The sequence below is a fragment of the Chiloscyllium plagiosum genome, unplaced genomic scaffold (genome assembly GCF_037043375.1).
Source record: "Chiloscyllium plagiosum isolate Xiang-an unplaced genomic scaffold, Cpla_swu_hap1 HiC_scaffold_13, whole genome shotgun sequence".
In the NCBI taxonomy this organism is placed as follows: domain Eukaryota; kingdom Metazoa; phylum Chordata; class Chondrichthyes; order Orectolobiformes; family Hemiscylliidae; genus Chiloscyllium; species Chiloscyllium plagiosum.
The window spans coordinates 25325806-25341111 of NW_028270151.1; the positions used below are offsets into that span (position 1 = coordinate 25325806).

Consider the following 15306-nt stretch of genomic DNA (forward strand, 5'->3'; position numbering starts at 1 on the left):
ACATGGCTGATGTGGTTACACTACATTCTGCCTATTCCTTACAACCTTTCACACTCTTGTTTAACAAGAAGTCCATCGACCTCTGCTTTAGAAATAGTCAAATACTCTGTTTGAACATAAAAAGTGAGCATAGGCATGATGGGCTGATTGGCCTGATCCTGTAGTGTGCGATTCCAGATATGCTTCAACACAACTCCTTGACCCAGTGATCATGTAGCCAACGGAACTGGATTTTTTAAAAGAACCTCTTGTTTTGAACAATAAGGAAAACAATTCAATGAATTCGTGAAAATATATATTATAAAACACAGAGAAAAAAAAGTGCTATCAGTATTGAACAGTGGGGCCACGGGTTTTGCCCTGAAAACAACAAAAGTCTCAAGTTGCCTCTTTTTCAGTATGGTCTGCCATATTAAATAACTCCATATCAGACATTTAACGGGGTAGTGGAGGAACATCCCTGGGATTAAAGACCCCTGAGATAGAATTCCCAACCACTGAGAGCTGCCACCTTATCAGAGGTTGGCAGCTCTTAACTGCTCAACAGTACCAATAGGAGATTGTGGTTGCTTCTGGTATTACACCCCACCCAAGTCCCAAGATGGCCAAGATGAAAGCAGAAAGCAGGTGAATGATGGTGGAAGGGGAGTCACCCACGAGGGCAGAGGGTGGCTCTTCTCGGACACTCTCCCATTCTGGCAGGGGGAGGGCACACCCCTGTTCCAGCACTGATTGCCTTTCAACAAGGGACAGCAACCACACCCCCCATATCCCCCTGGGGTATTCCCACAAGCAAAACCAACAGGGTTTAACAGGTTGAAACTTTATTGCTGGAACAGCACAGCAGGTCAGGCAGCATCCAGGGAACAGGAGATTCGACGTTTCGGGCACAGGCCCTTCTTCAGGAATGAGCAGAGAGTGTTCAGCAGGAGAAGATAAAAGGTAGGGAGGAGGAACTTGGAGGAGGGGCGTTGGAAATGTGATAGGTGGAAAGAGGTCAAGGTGAGGGTGATAGGTCGGAGTAGGATGGAGGCGGAGAGGTCAAGAAGAAGACTGCAGGTCAGGAAGGCGGTGCCGGGCTGGAGGGATTCGGCTGAGACAAGGTGGGGGGAGGGGGGATGAAGAAACTGGTGAAGTCCAAGTTCATCCCCTGTGGTTGGAGGGTTCCCAGTCGGAAGATAAGACGATCCTCCTCCGACCGTCGCGTTGTTGTGGTTTAACAGGTTGCCATGTAGCGAATCCACTGCCCACAGAGTGGGAAGGCTGTCACTGGTGGTATGGGGGTGGGGTTCCTCACCCACTGCCCTGCCCCCCATTCCACCACAAACATGCCATAGAGAAGGATATAAATTCTGACCATGGAGCACTGTAGAGCACTGCACGAGGGACTGTACGATGTCTAACTTATTACAGTTTGAACCGGCTGTTCAAATATGAAAATGTGGGTTCCAGTGAGGTGGAAATTAAACTGAGATTTTACTGATTCTGATTATTGTCCAGGCACCTCTGCTGGTCAGTGTGGGAAGTTGCATGCAAAATAAATTTAGGTTTGGCTTCCTGAAGTTTTCCCACCTGCACTGACCCCACCCTGCCCCACTACAATCTCACATCCACCAACCAACTTCGCGATATTCAATAACTGTTGTGAGCGGTGAAGATGCATTAAGTGCCCGCTCTGGGGCTTCAGAGGAGCCTCTAAAGGACCCGCTCTGTGTCCCTGAAGTGTGCACACTGCCTTGTCACTTTATCTGCGCTGTCTCGGTGCATGGCATCAAAATGACCTGTTTGGCTATAAAGGCAGCTGCCAGCAAGCATGAATTCAAGCACCATTTTGGTTTTGCCCATTTTTCCCCTAAATCAGTAACCTTGTTGGAAATTGAAACTACACGGATTGCTGGAGTTATTTATTATGCAGAGCATTGTTGTGATTTATTTTTTGATTGAACTGATCCTTGGTGTTTGAACTAACATTTCCTTTTTTTCCTTTTGTCTCTTAACCTTCTCTCTCTCTCTCTCCTTCTCTCTCTCGCTATCTCTTTGTTTCTTTGACTTCTCTCTTGCCTCGATCCTGGACTAACTTTGCCTTCTTCTCAGAGTTATAAGAAAGCAATAGATGAGGTTAGTGCCATCTTTCATGCAGAAAGAACACACCATGAAACCTCGCAACAAACCATGATGGCATTGTGAGCTTTTTATATTGTTCCTTTTCTTTGAACAAAAAGAAGGGTGTGAAGAATGGAATGGCCAGCTCAGGTTGGACATGTCACTCTTGTTGGTCAAATTCCCAGCTCTGATACATTTCATAATTAAGAAACAGAAGAGTTTGGTGAGATTGGTATACATTTTGAAATGAATGTCAATTTTCTTCCAGGCCTGCTCTCACTGCTTGGAATTAAATAAATTGTACAGCATGCAAACAGGCCATTCAACCCACCTACTCTACACTGATGTTTTACTATCCATAATCGTCCTTCCATCCCCAGTTCATGTCACTCGTATCTCTGTATCTTTCTATTCCCTCATGTTTTCCCCTTAACTACATCTATACTATTCACCTCAACCAATCCCTGTTGTTGCAACGTCTACATTCTCACGTCGGTTTGGGTAAAAAGGTTTCTCCTGACTTCCCGATTGGATTGAATCATGACTCTCATATATTTATGGGCACTAGATCAGTTCCCACCTATGAGTGGTGACACCACTCTGCCAATCCAATCAGATTTGGAAAGAAGAAATGTTGGTGCCCTCAGCGACCAGACCCTTGTTCGAAATTGGCACCCAACCCCAGCCTCAGAACTCATGGTTATCAATGTTCTAGCATAGTTCCAGAATGTCCAGTAATTATACACCCACCTCCAGGGTGCATAGTTATACATGAGGCGATGTCTTTGTACAAAAGGAATATATGGAGGATGCAATGGCGTTTTGGTATTATTATTGGATTGTTAATTCAGTGACCCAGGGAATGTTCTGGGACCCAGCTGAGATTCCTGCCATGGCTGATGATGGAATTTGAATTCAATTAAAAATAAATCTAGAATTAAGATTCTAATGATGACCGTTGAATCCATTGTCAATTTGTTGGATATACCCTTCTAGTTGCCTAATGTTCTTTAGGGAAGGAAACTGCCATCCTTAGCTGGTCTGGACTACATGTGACTCCAGATGCACAGCAATGTAGTCAACTCTTAACTGCGAGAAAGTGAGGACTGCAGATGCTGGAGATCAAAGTTAAGAGTGTGGTGCTGGAAAAGCATCGCAAATCAGGCAGCGTCCGAGGAGCAGGAGAATCCCCGCTTCGGAAGAGCTTATGCCGAAACGTCAATTCTCCTGCTCTTCAGATGCTGCCAGACCTGCTGAGCTTTTCCAACACAACACTCTCGATTCTTAACTGCCCTCTCTGATGGGCAGTAAATGCTGACCTAGCTAGTGATGTCTCTTCCTGTGAATCAATTTTAGAAAAATAGGGAGAGAGGTCAGCTCATCTTTTGAAAATGTAACCTTAAAACTTCTATCTGGTTCAGGCCTCTCTTTCTCACTAAATGAATCACAGGCTGGTTAATCTTTCCTGTTTGGTCCAACCTCTTCATTAATATCCGTGTCTATCTTTTTCTGTACTTGCAGTTGCGCCATATCAGATTGGCCATGATCTTAGGAGCAGCCTTAAGGGGCAGAGTGGCCTACTGCTGTTCCTAAATTGTATGTTTGCACGTGCCTGCACAATACCTTAATAATGTAGAGATCAGAACTGTTCACAATATTCCATATGGTCTGAGCAGCTTCTGTAAAGGTTTCATATAAACTTCTTACTTTTGAATATTATGCCCCTGTCAATGATCAACAGGACAGCATTTTTCAAAATTTGTTCCTTAATGATGTGTGAGTGTAGCTGACAAGGCTAGCATTCATTGTCCATGTCTAATTGCTTTTGAACTGAGTGGCTGCTAGGCCGATTAACACTTCTCCGCACTATTGCGGGTCTGGAGCCACATGTAGATCAGACCAGATAAGGATGACAGATTTTCTTCCCTCCAGGATATTAGTGAACCAGATGGGTTTTTAACAACTATTGGCAATGGTTATACAATCGCCATTACTTAAATCCCCTTTCTAACTGGATTTCTAAATTTAATTCAAATTCCAGCTTGGCCTTAGGTCTCCAGAAAAATAGGACTGGGTTTCTGGATTACTCATCCAGTGACATTACCACTGGAGCACCACCCTGTGAAGCTGCGTAACTGCTTTTAATGATTTCTGTGTCTGATCTCTTGTATCCGTCTGCACCTCAACCTCAGTAAGACTGTTAAATTCTAAGGATTACCAAAATGCATCAAAGCCTCACATTTATGTGTACAGCATCTTGAAGATTAACCCTGAAGGCTCACTCTGGAAGCTTGGCAAACCCAAAATTCCAATCTGGATATGAGGACAAGTGTGAGATTTTGAGAAGGGACTGTCAGGTTGGGGCAGTAATCTTTTAATATCAACAGAACTATCTTGTTCCCATTGTTAATGCACTAACCTGTATGAAAATATTCATTGTTGTGCTTTCTAAGGAGGGATTACCTTTGTGTGTCCGTGCATTAAGGATGAGTATAGTGGGGGTTGCCTGGGTAGAGACCAATGTTACCATGCATAACCAACTTCGTGTATTCTGGACCCAATTTGTGTGGAGTGTTGAGTCAGACCATAATGGTGAGAGGTTCAGTCCATAATTACTTCATGGAGACAGTAGTCCTTCTGCTCTTTGTTGATGCAATTAAACTCCCTACTTAGCTCTCTGTGAACAGTTGCTGCCCTGAGTCGGACCTACACTTTGCCTCTCAAGGTCCAACAATATCTTCTAGGGGTTGCCTTAGAACACACTGCCCTCCATGTTGCTGAGTCAAAATGTGTTACAACACATTGGGGGAAATCCCAATAACCATGTTACTGAGCATGGCTAACTTGGGCTTTAGTTTGTGTGACAGGCTGAATTAGATGTTACAAAGAACAGTACAGCACCGCCAAGCCTGCATGGACACAAGACACCTTGCTAAGCTAAAAACCTTTTGTCTCTCTACAGTTCATATCCCTGTATTCTCTGTCTATTCATGTATCTGTTAAGGTGCATCTTTAACATTGTTGTCATATTCACCTCCACCACCCCCTCTGGCAGCAATTTCCAAACACTTATCACCCTCCATGTAAAATTCTGCCTCTCATATCTTTAAATTTTCCTCCTTTTACCTTAGGCTTATGTCCCCAAGAAATTGACAGTTCAACCCGAGGAAGAGGACTCTGACTATCCATTCTAGCCATGCCTCAGAACTTTGCAGACTTCTATCAGCCTCTGACGTTCAAATGAAAACCAACCAAGTTTGTCTCCTCCTAACTAATATTCTCTAAACTAGACAATATCCTGGTAAACCTCTTTTTTTACCCTCTCCAAAGCCTCCACATCGTTCTGGTAAATTGGCAATCAGAACTGTACACAATATTCCAAATGTGGCCTGACTAAAGTTCTATACAGCTGTAACATGACTTGCCAATTTTTATACACTGTGCCCTGGCCAATGAAGACAAGCATCCCATAAGCCTCTTGAACCACCTTATCTTTGTGTTGCCACTTTCAGGGGACTGTGAACCTGTACGCCTAGGTCCATCTGTATGTTGATACTACTCAGGATACTGCCATTTGCTGTATAAGGAAGGCAAATGGACTGTTTATTTTAAAGGTGACAAATCATAAAAATTAGGGAGGTTTTACTAAAGCCGTATAAGGTACTACTCAGACTACAGCTGGAATACTCTGAAGAATTTTGGTCCTCTTACCTAAGGAAAGATACGCTATATTAGAGGCAGTCTTGAGACGGTACACTGGGTATGGAGGGATTATCTTATGAGGAGAAGTCAAGTGGGTTGGGCCTGTGCTTATTAGAGTTTGGAAGAATGAGAGGAGACCTGACTGAAAAACACAACATTTTTCGGGACTTGATGGGATAGAGATAGAAAGGTCGTTTCTCCTTGTGGGAAAGTCTAGGATTAGAGAGTGTAAACTCAGGGAAAAGGCTCATCTATTTAAAAAAGAAATACGGAGAAACGTTTCCTTTCAGCTGTGAATTAACCTGTGGAGTTCTTTATCTTTGAGGTCTTTAGTTGCTGGATCATTAATTATATTCAAGGCTGAGATAGATAGCTTTTTTAAACCAAGAAAGGAATTCAGAGTTATAGGGAAAAGACAGAAGAAATGGAATTGAGAATTATCATATCAGTTATGATCTCACTTAAAGAAGGAGCATGCCCGATGGGCCAAATGGCCCACTTCTGCTCCTATATCGTACGGTCTGTTATGGTAAGTGAGCAATCTGCTTCACCAAGATTCTTTAAGAAGCTTGTAAATCTCCAACAAAGGTTTGCAGGAGACATGAAGGTCTCACTGTTAATTTGGGTGTTTGTCCAGATCAGGTTGGGGGAATTGGCAGGTGGGGTTTGGTGGGGGGGATGCGGTGCGAGGTGTTGACAGTTCCCTGCATCAAAACCACTGGATGGGAACCTGGTAAGGTGAGCCCAATGCTCTCTGTTATTCCCTGGCACTTCTCTCCCACCTTGATTCTTGTGGTTTGGTGTTAATGGCTGGGTATCTCCTCAGGTCCTCTGAATTAATTGACGTTTTAATTTTCAAAAGAGGAATTTAGGTATAAATCCAGACCAAATTTGGATGCTTTTTGCAGCATTTGGCTGCTGGGTTTAATTCAGTTCTTGAGTAATGCAGCTACAGTGCAATTTTGGAAAGGAAATTGGCACTTTTTTTTCTGAGATCATCATTAGCAGTTATAGTCTCCAGGATGATATCAGGACTTAGAAACTTGAATTGCATAGATTGGTTGCGTAACCTAGGTTTGAATGATATAAGTTTGGAAGATTATGGACGATTGAATGAAGGCATTTTAGATCATTAAAGGATTTAAATGTGTGGATGGATAGGAACTATTTCCTCTTGTGGAAAACTCCACAACAAATGTGCAAAAGATCAGATTAGAGCCAGGGCAAACATCAGGGGGGTGTGTCCAGAAAACGTCTTCACAAACCTCTTCTTTGGGGCAGCACAGTGGCTCAGTGGTTAGCACTGCTGCCTCACAGCACCAGCAACCTAGGTTCAGTTCCAGCCTCAGGTGACTGTCTGTGTGGAGTTTGTACATTCTCCTCGTGTCTGCATAGGTTTCCTCCGGGTGCTGTAGTTCCTTCCCACAGTCCAAAGATGTGCAGCTTATTTAGATTGGCCATGCTAATTTTCCCCGATATGTAGGTTAGATGGATTATTGGGGATATAGGGCTGGGTCTGGGTGGGATGCTCTTTGGAAGGTCGATACAGACCTGATGGGCCAAATGGCCCCTTTCTGCACTATAGGGATTCGATAATATAATTCTGTGTTGAAGTGTAGTCAAAATCTGGAAATTTCTCCCAATAAAATACTGGTTATACTTGCAAAAATTCAAACTTTAGTTGGGCAGTGGGATCAAGACAATGGGGTTGGGAGAGTTTTCCTTGGTTGCAGCAGCCCTCTGACACATTCAGGACTCCAGTGGTAGCAAACTATTCAATCTTGCCGTTCGCACCAAAAGGCTGTGTTCCACGTGTGAGACAGCTAGAAAAAACATGACTAATGATGGTCGTACATCCCGTTCTCCACCCCCAATACTGCCTCAACCCTTTAGCACTTTCAAGCTATGGTCACTTGATAAACTGTCTTAATTCCTCCCAACCCAATCCCCATGCATAACATTCAAAGCTAAGGAAACAAACCATTTCAGCCCAATTAATTTAGCCTCCTCCTCTCCCTCAGAATTTCATATAACCTTCCAGATTATCCCATTCTGTTATCTAATCAATTAAAGCCAATGCCCAAGATTTCATTTTAATTGAAATTGACATTTCAGTCACCAATTTGTGGTAGTTCTGGGCACATTCAGTTATCTCTTCAGGCCATGCTACAAGGAGAGACTGTATTTTGGCAGGGTTAAGATTGGCACAGCTTCTTAAAAAAGCAACCCTATCAATGTGGTACTCAGGGTTAAAAGATGGAGGAAACTTATTCTGTCTTCTCGCTTTCTGGCTGGGATTTTGAAGATGTCTTTGACCCTCCCAGTTGAGGGAGATGCACCAGGTAGTTGCCTTCAAGACTGTGTTCTGCAGAAACCAACTCTTTAATTACTGCAAGGTGTCCTGCAGTTGTGTGTTTGGAGTTTGAAGAAACAGTGCAGCTATTTTCAATTTGAAACAAAATCTCTGTTGATTTCTGGATGAAGATTAGAGAACACAACAGCATCATTGTGTCAACCTCTGTGATCCTTTGAATGTCTTCAGATTGGGGCCTTAATTTTAGGCCAATCCAACAAAATCAAAATTATCTTGAAAAAATTAGTTTGTGGAATATACAGCACAGAATAAGGCCATTTGTCCCATCATGTCTGTGCTGGCTATTTGGAAGGCCTATCTAATTACTTCCACACTCCATTTTTTATCTTCATATCTCTGCATTTTTTTCCTATTGAAATACATATTATGATTCTTTCTTGAAAGGTATTATTAAATCTGCTGCCATTGCCTCTTCAGGCTGTGTTTTGCAGAATGTAATAAATAAGCATCTCCTTTGCTCTTTAATCCTTTTGCTGAACTTTTGAAATGGCTCAGATTGTTGGGCTAAACGATGATCATTTCCATATACTGTTACTGTTACTGTTCTCTGCTGAATTCCACACTATTCATCACCCCAACCTGGACAATTAATGAGTAATCGAAGGATAACTGAGATTCACAGAATAACCCTCTCTGAGTTTCTTTTGGTTTTCTTTTGCCAAGTCGTGTGGTAGTTATTTTTTTTCTTTCTCCCTGAACCCTCTCCCCATGCTGACCCCTCGGTCACTAATGTAGGGAGAAATGGTAAGAGTAATGCTTTGCAAATGCTAGCTTCTGAACATCTGCATGTATTGCGTGTGAGGCACAGTGGCCTACTCTGACCTAACAGGCTATGTGTGTTTTAACCTTTGATGCTTCAGGTGCTTTTGTATTGCTGAAACTGTGCATGAATTCCACCCTCACAACTGCCTGCTCTTCATGCAATTGTTCAAAGGCTGAACACAACTTAAAGGTGCTGCTCAGTTGACCAATTGCACTTCAGGCCTCCTCAGTGTTCCAGTGGTTTGGTGTTGTGTGAATAATTAGTTGTTCTTGTAATGTGTTGACATGCTGGATGTGGTTGTGTTTGTGGTGTTTGCTGTGGAAGACTATCTACTCACCTTTGCTGTGTTTTTGTATCAAGCTTTGCAAAGTGACTTGAGTTTGAAACTCTTTGGGACAATGCTGAAGGTTTTCGCTGAATTTGAAGTGAATCAGACCAACAAAATAAAATAGAATTTCAATTCCTGCATGTTAGTCTGGGACTCCTGGAACAATGCCTTTATTTAGCAACCTTAAGGTAGCAAAACACTCTTAATGGTTTTCATAAGAACATTATCAAACATAATATGATGGCAAACCACTTAATGGATTGATAAAACCTTGGTTAAAAAGCTCATTGTTAGAGAAAATCTTAAGGAGGATCGAGGTAGTGAGATGAAGAGGTTTAATAGAGAATGAATAAAGAGAAATAGTGGATGTTAATAGTAAGTGATAATGGCAGAGAGAGATAATCTACAAAGAGCAACCCCATGTAAACTGAATACACAATGAGGGAGGAGGCTGCTAGGGGAGGAAAGGGTGATCATTATGGAGTGCAGATTTTGTGGATTATTGTTTTGTAACTCAATGTCAAGCCTTGAAGGTTGTAATATGTCTTAGTGGAAAACAAGGTGCTGTTCTTCCAGCTTACATTGAGCTTCACTGGAACACTGTAGCAACCCTGGGACAGAAATGTTAGGAAGAACATTATTGCACTATTAAAAACAGGAGTAAAGTCTAGTGCCACAATGAGCTCTGAAAACATCAGCTAGGGGAGAGGTCAGCAGTGACTGCCTGTGAATGGGGGTTATGCCAATTATATCAATTTGAGTAGTATGCACAATGGGTTTTTGATCCCATTCTAAATGAAGGGTTGTGTAACTCATTCCAATATTCACCAGTTACTCTAACGTGTATAATCAGTGTGACTGCATGAAGTCTGAGTAATACAGACAAAATTTGTAATTTTTAAAAATATATAATTTCTGCAGCAGCTTTCAAACTGTCCCAATATACCTCACAGCCAATGGGAGTATCTCTTAAAACATTGTCAACGTTTGTAACGTGGCAGCTAACTTGTGCACAGCAGGATACGACAAAGAACAATGTGAAAGTGACAAAATCAGCTCTTTTAATAATGTTCGTCAAGGTGTTAATCTTCAATAGCATATGAGGAAGTATGTCTTCATTATACAAACTGTATGTGACCCAAGAGAGCAAAGAAAGCTTTGACTATTATGACTATTATGGTAATGAAAAGATTGCTCCTCAATACTGATTGAAGAAATGGCAATCTGTATTATACCCCCATTGCTGAACTTGTCTCAAGAGTTCTTATAATTAGCCTATCCCTCCCCCGGAGGGGTTCTAACCACTGATGTGGTTAGATTAGTGGAAATTAATCAGAAGAGGCAGGAATGTTATTGACAACAATTTGAGCATAGTTTCTCTTTTTTGAATTCTACTCCTATCCTACTCTGTATCGTTTAGCTAGAATGAAACATCAATAATTCAAACATTGCATGTGGGTGTCACTCCCTGGGCCAGCGCTGATTACTCATCTCTAGTTGCCCTTGAGAAGGAGGTGGTGAGCTACCTTCTTGTACCACTGCAGTGCACTGCTGTAGATAGATCCAAAATATCATTAGTGAAGAAATTCAAGGATTTTGACCAAACTACACTGAAAGAACGGCAATATATTTCCAAGTGAAGATGGTGAATGGCTTGGAAGGGAACACACAAGCAGTGATATTTATATGTGTCTACTGCCCTTGTCCATCAAGGTGAAAGTGGTCATGGGTTTGGAAGGTACTGTCTGAGGAACCTTGATGAATTTCTGCAGTGCATCTTGTACATGGTACACATTGCTGCTATTGGACATCAGTAGTGGAGAGAGTGGATATGGTGCTAATCAAGCAGATTGCTTTGTGATGTATCATTATCAAGCTTTTGAGTGTTGTTGGAGCTGTGCTGATGCATATTCCATCGCATTCCTGATTTGTGCCTTCTGATGGTGGACAGGCTTTGTAGAGTCAGGAGGTGAGTTACTCGATGCACATTTCTTAGTCTCCAATCTCAACTTTGAATTTACTTAGTGACCCAGCCTCTATAACACAGAGCAGCAAAGAATTTCACTGATACACTACCCTCTGGGAGAAATTCCTTCTCATCTCTGTTTTAAATGGACCTTACTCTCATACATTACACTAGAATTATGTCCTTTGCTCCTAGACGCTCCCAGAAAGAGAAACAGCCTCTCTGCATCTACCCTGTCCAGCCCCGTAAGAATGTTGCATATTTTAATAAGGTCACCTTCTTCCAAATTCCAGTGAGCACAAGCCTATCCTACTAAGACAATCCCTCCACATCTGGGATCAGCTCAGTGAACCTTCTCTGAGCTGCTACAATGCCAACGTATATGTATTTAGATATGGGAACCAAAACTGTTCATGGTATTCCAGGTGTTGCCTGACTAGTGTCTTGTTTAGTTTCAGCAAGACCTCCCTATTTCTGTGCTCCATTCCTTTTGAAATAAAAGCCAATTCTCCATTAAATCTCCTATAACCTTGAAAATTAATATTAGCTTTCTGTGATTCATGGATGAGGACTCCCAAATCCTACTGTACTACAGCTTTCTGCAGTCTTTCTCCAATTAAATAATATTTAGCTCCTCTATTCTTTCTTCCACACTGCATAATCTCAAATTTTCTCATGTTATACTCTATCTGCCAAGTTATTTTGACCACTTGTTTCACCTATCTATATCCCTCTACAGCCTCTTTGATTCATCCTCGGCAATTACCTTCCCATCTATCTTTGTGTTCCCATTAAACTTTACTGTAGTACATTCACTTTCCTAATCCATGTTAGTAACATTGTAAATAATTATCATCACAGCACTGATCCCTGAGCCACTGCAGTAGTTACAAGTTGGTATCCTGAAAATGCCCCCACCCTCTGTCTTTTATTAGTTAACCAATCAATTCCTGCTAATATTTTACCTCCTAAGACTCTTATCATGCAGCCTAATATGTGGTAACTTACCAAATACTTTCTGAATATCCAAAATGTAATACATTTGCTGGTCCCCTTTATCTATTCTGCTTGTTATCTCCTCAAAGAATTCAACTAAATTTGTCAGACATGATTTTTCCCTTCATGAAATAATGCCGACTCTACTTGACCATATTATATATTTCTAAAGGCTCTAATGTTGTATCCTTTATAGATTGTAACATTTTCCCAATGAGAAATGTTAAGCTAATCGACTTACAGTTACACGTTTTTGTTATCCTTTCCTTTCCAATGACTTCGCCTACATAACCTTCTGTGGAAATAAGTTCCACAGATTAACCACTCTTTGGCTGAAGAAATTCTTCCTCATCTCAGTTCTAAAGGGTTGGCCCTTCATTCTGAGGCTGTGCCTTCAGGTCCTAGTCCCTCCTATCAGTGGAAACATCTTCTCCATGTCCACTGTACCCAGGCCTCTCAGTATTGCCTTTCAAAAATTCACATAGCCCTGAATGTTTCATTCCCAATTTTGATCTTTTCGTAACCATGTCAACATAGTGGCTATAAAATCACATCCATTAACCTGTACTTCTGCCACTAATTCATTAATTTTGTTTTGAATACTATGTATATTTAAGTGAAGAGCCATTACTTTTGCCTTTTTACAATGTTTTCCCCCTTTGAACCCATGCACTGCTGTTTTTCTATGCTTGCATACTGTTCCATACTGAGTATAATTATTCGAATAGTTGCCCTGTAATGCGGCCATATTCTATTGCTTTGTAAGCCTGTTGGTCCCCTCCATAAAGATGCAGGATGCCCTAAGTAATCAAGTAGCTTGGTCCTCACATATGTTCTCATTGGGTCCTTGGATAAGACAATGGATGTCAGCCTCTGAGGAGTCACATCTTGCTGGTGGTCAACAACTTTGTCAAATCTCCTCAATGTCCCATGGAGTCAACCTTAGCAAAGGAAAAGAGGAAATGTTTGCTGGGTATTAGGTGCAGAGGTTTGGGCCATGCTGGTACTTGGTACACCTTCTACTTTATATCAAAAGGTTGTAGCTCTGAATGGATTGTGGTTATTTACACTGGTGGCAGATTGTACTTGTGTTATGGGACCATATTTCCAAGAATTTTGGGGAAATAGAGCAAACAAATAGCACAGTCCTAATATCTTTCAAGCCATTCAGAAGCAATTTTCCTATCTTTGGTTGTGATTGCTATCTCTAGTGTGGACTTCTTTGAATTAAGAGGGCACTGAGTTCCATCACTATCAAAGGAAAGGAACGGAAGGGAAAATGTACCTTGCGAGTAACTGGTTACCTAAAAGAGGTTATTTGCATGGGGCCCTCTTTTAACCTTATTGAAGTTGCAGGACCTGGAACTTTACACAGATTTCAAACACAAAAGCTCTGTGTTGCCCTCATGTCCTCGGTCTCTTCTGTCATCTGCCTTCCAACTCTTGTGTGGGTGATTGGCTGGCCCAAATAACCATCGTGATCATTAACTTCCCTTCCTTCCCTAAGATAATGGTGATTGACTTCTGTCATCTTTCATAACCCCATACACATGCTGTTCAAGATTGAAATAACAGAACACCATTGACAGACTATAATGCCTCCGTGGAAATATTTCCAAAACAAAACTAACTAAAATATTAGTTAGTCTTGGAAATTGGACAAACTGTTGAGAAAATCTGAAGGAAAACTCGCTGCTTTCTGACAACTTTGACACAGAACATTTCTTTCGTCCTAATGACCTATTCAAATTCACTCCCTGATGTCTTGCTTTGAGCCTTTTCTGGAGAAAAGCCTTTGATTGCCAAAACCTCTCCATCTTCGAATGCCAAAGCTTTGCTTTGTCGCGTTTTGTTTCTTGTGAATACTGATTGAAATTTTAATTTCCCAGCTTTTGATAAGTTTATTTAATCAATATTTTTGTTACTTATTTTGTTAGGACTTGACAGCTTTGGCCAAAGAATTGCGGGAGCTTCGTAATGAAGAGTCATCACGACCTCCAATTAAAGTCACTGACTATTCGTCGTCTAGTGAAGAATTGGAAAGCAGTGAGGATGAGGAAGAGGAGGAGGAGGAAGAAGATGCAGAAAATGAGGCACAGGATGGGACAGTCCCAGTCAGTGATATTCCAAGGATAATGTAAGGGAAGTCTTAAATACCAGTTACCCCACACAGAGCATACCATAATTCAGTTAAGTAAATAAGCATGGAATGAGAAACTAATTTCAGCGTTGATAACGATGAAATTATGTTTTGACCTTAAAAAAAAGTAGCTGGTTTAACAATGTCACTTAGAGAAAGGAATTTGTGATCCTTTCTCAGTCTGGGCCTATGTGTAAGTGTAAGCTCCAAGCAATGGGATTGACTCTTCATTAAAATGGCCTTGCAAGTCACTCACTTGTCAAAAAGGCAGGTCAAAACCATCTCCACATGAGCAATTAGAGATAGGAACTTGATTAGCAACAGCCAAAACTGAAAGATTATTACTAAAATTGTTTGGAAGTGCAGCACAATTAATCCTGAGACTTGGAGCAGTGAGGAAGACCTAACAAAAAGGTAATAATTGGGTAAAATGGAACATGTGATCACTGTTGAAGTGATTGCATGTATGAGATCAAGAATTGAACCTTGGATAGGAGCATCAAAAATCTATGCCCTGAAAGGAGACCGTTTGGCCCATTTTCTCTGTGCTGTTAAAGAACTATCCTTCCCAGTCCCATTTCTAGCCTTTGTCCTAGGGGTCAGCAGGTTAGAGCAGCTTGAGTACATGTCCAGAACTTGTTTAATTTTGCAATATTATGTTTCTATCTCCACCACCTTTTCAGACAGTGACCCTATGGGTGGAAGAAGTTCTCCCCAACCTGCCCCAACCCACTGCAAATTACTTTAAAATGTTTTACCTTGGCATTGATGTCTGTACTCAGAAATAAGTCCTTTGTAGCCATTCTATCTGGACCCCTCTGAATTTTATACAGCTCCATAAATATCCCTTCAGCCGCTTGTATTGTGAAGAAACATCCAAACTTACCTCATCATTAAAATTTACAATTTCTGTCAACATCCCCATATATCTCCT

At 41.4% G+C, this 15306-nt stretch overlaps 1 protein-coding gene across 7 annotated transcripts in view; it reads left to right on the plus strand.

The window, feature by feature from the left end:
- LOC122556119 (TRAF2 and NCK-interacting protein kinase-like) overlaps positions 1-15306 on the plus strand; it is a 264784-nt gene that overhangs the window by 225122 nt on the left and 24356 nt on the right. For 4 of the 7 annotated variants that reach the window (XM_087993378.1, XM_087993379.1, XM_043702585.2 and 1 more), the window contains one exon: positions 14170-14369. In XM_087993378.1, coding sequence (XP_087849504.1) covers positions 14170-14369 — 200 coding nt within the window. Of the gene's footprint in view, positions 1-2094; positions 2119-14169; positions 14370-15306 lie in introns of all 7 variants that reach the window. The other 3 variants (XM_087993377.1, XM_043702584.2, XM_043702586.2) reach the window with 1 other exon arrangement.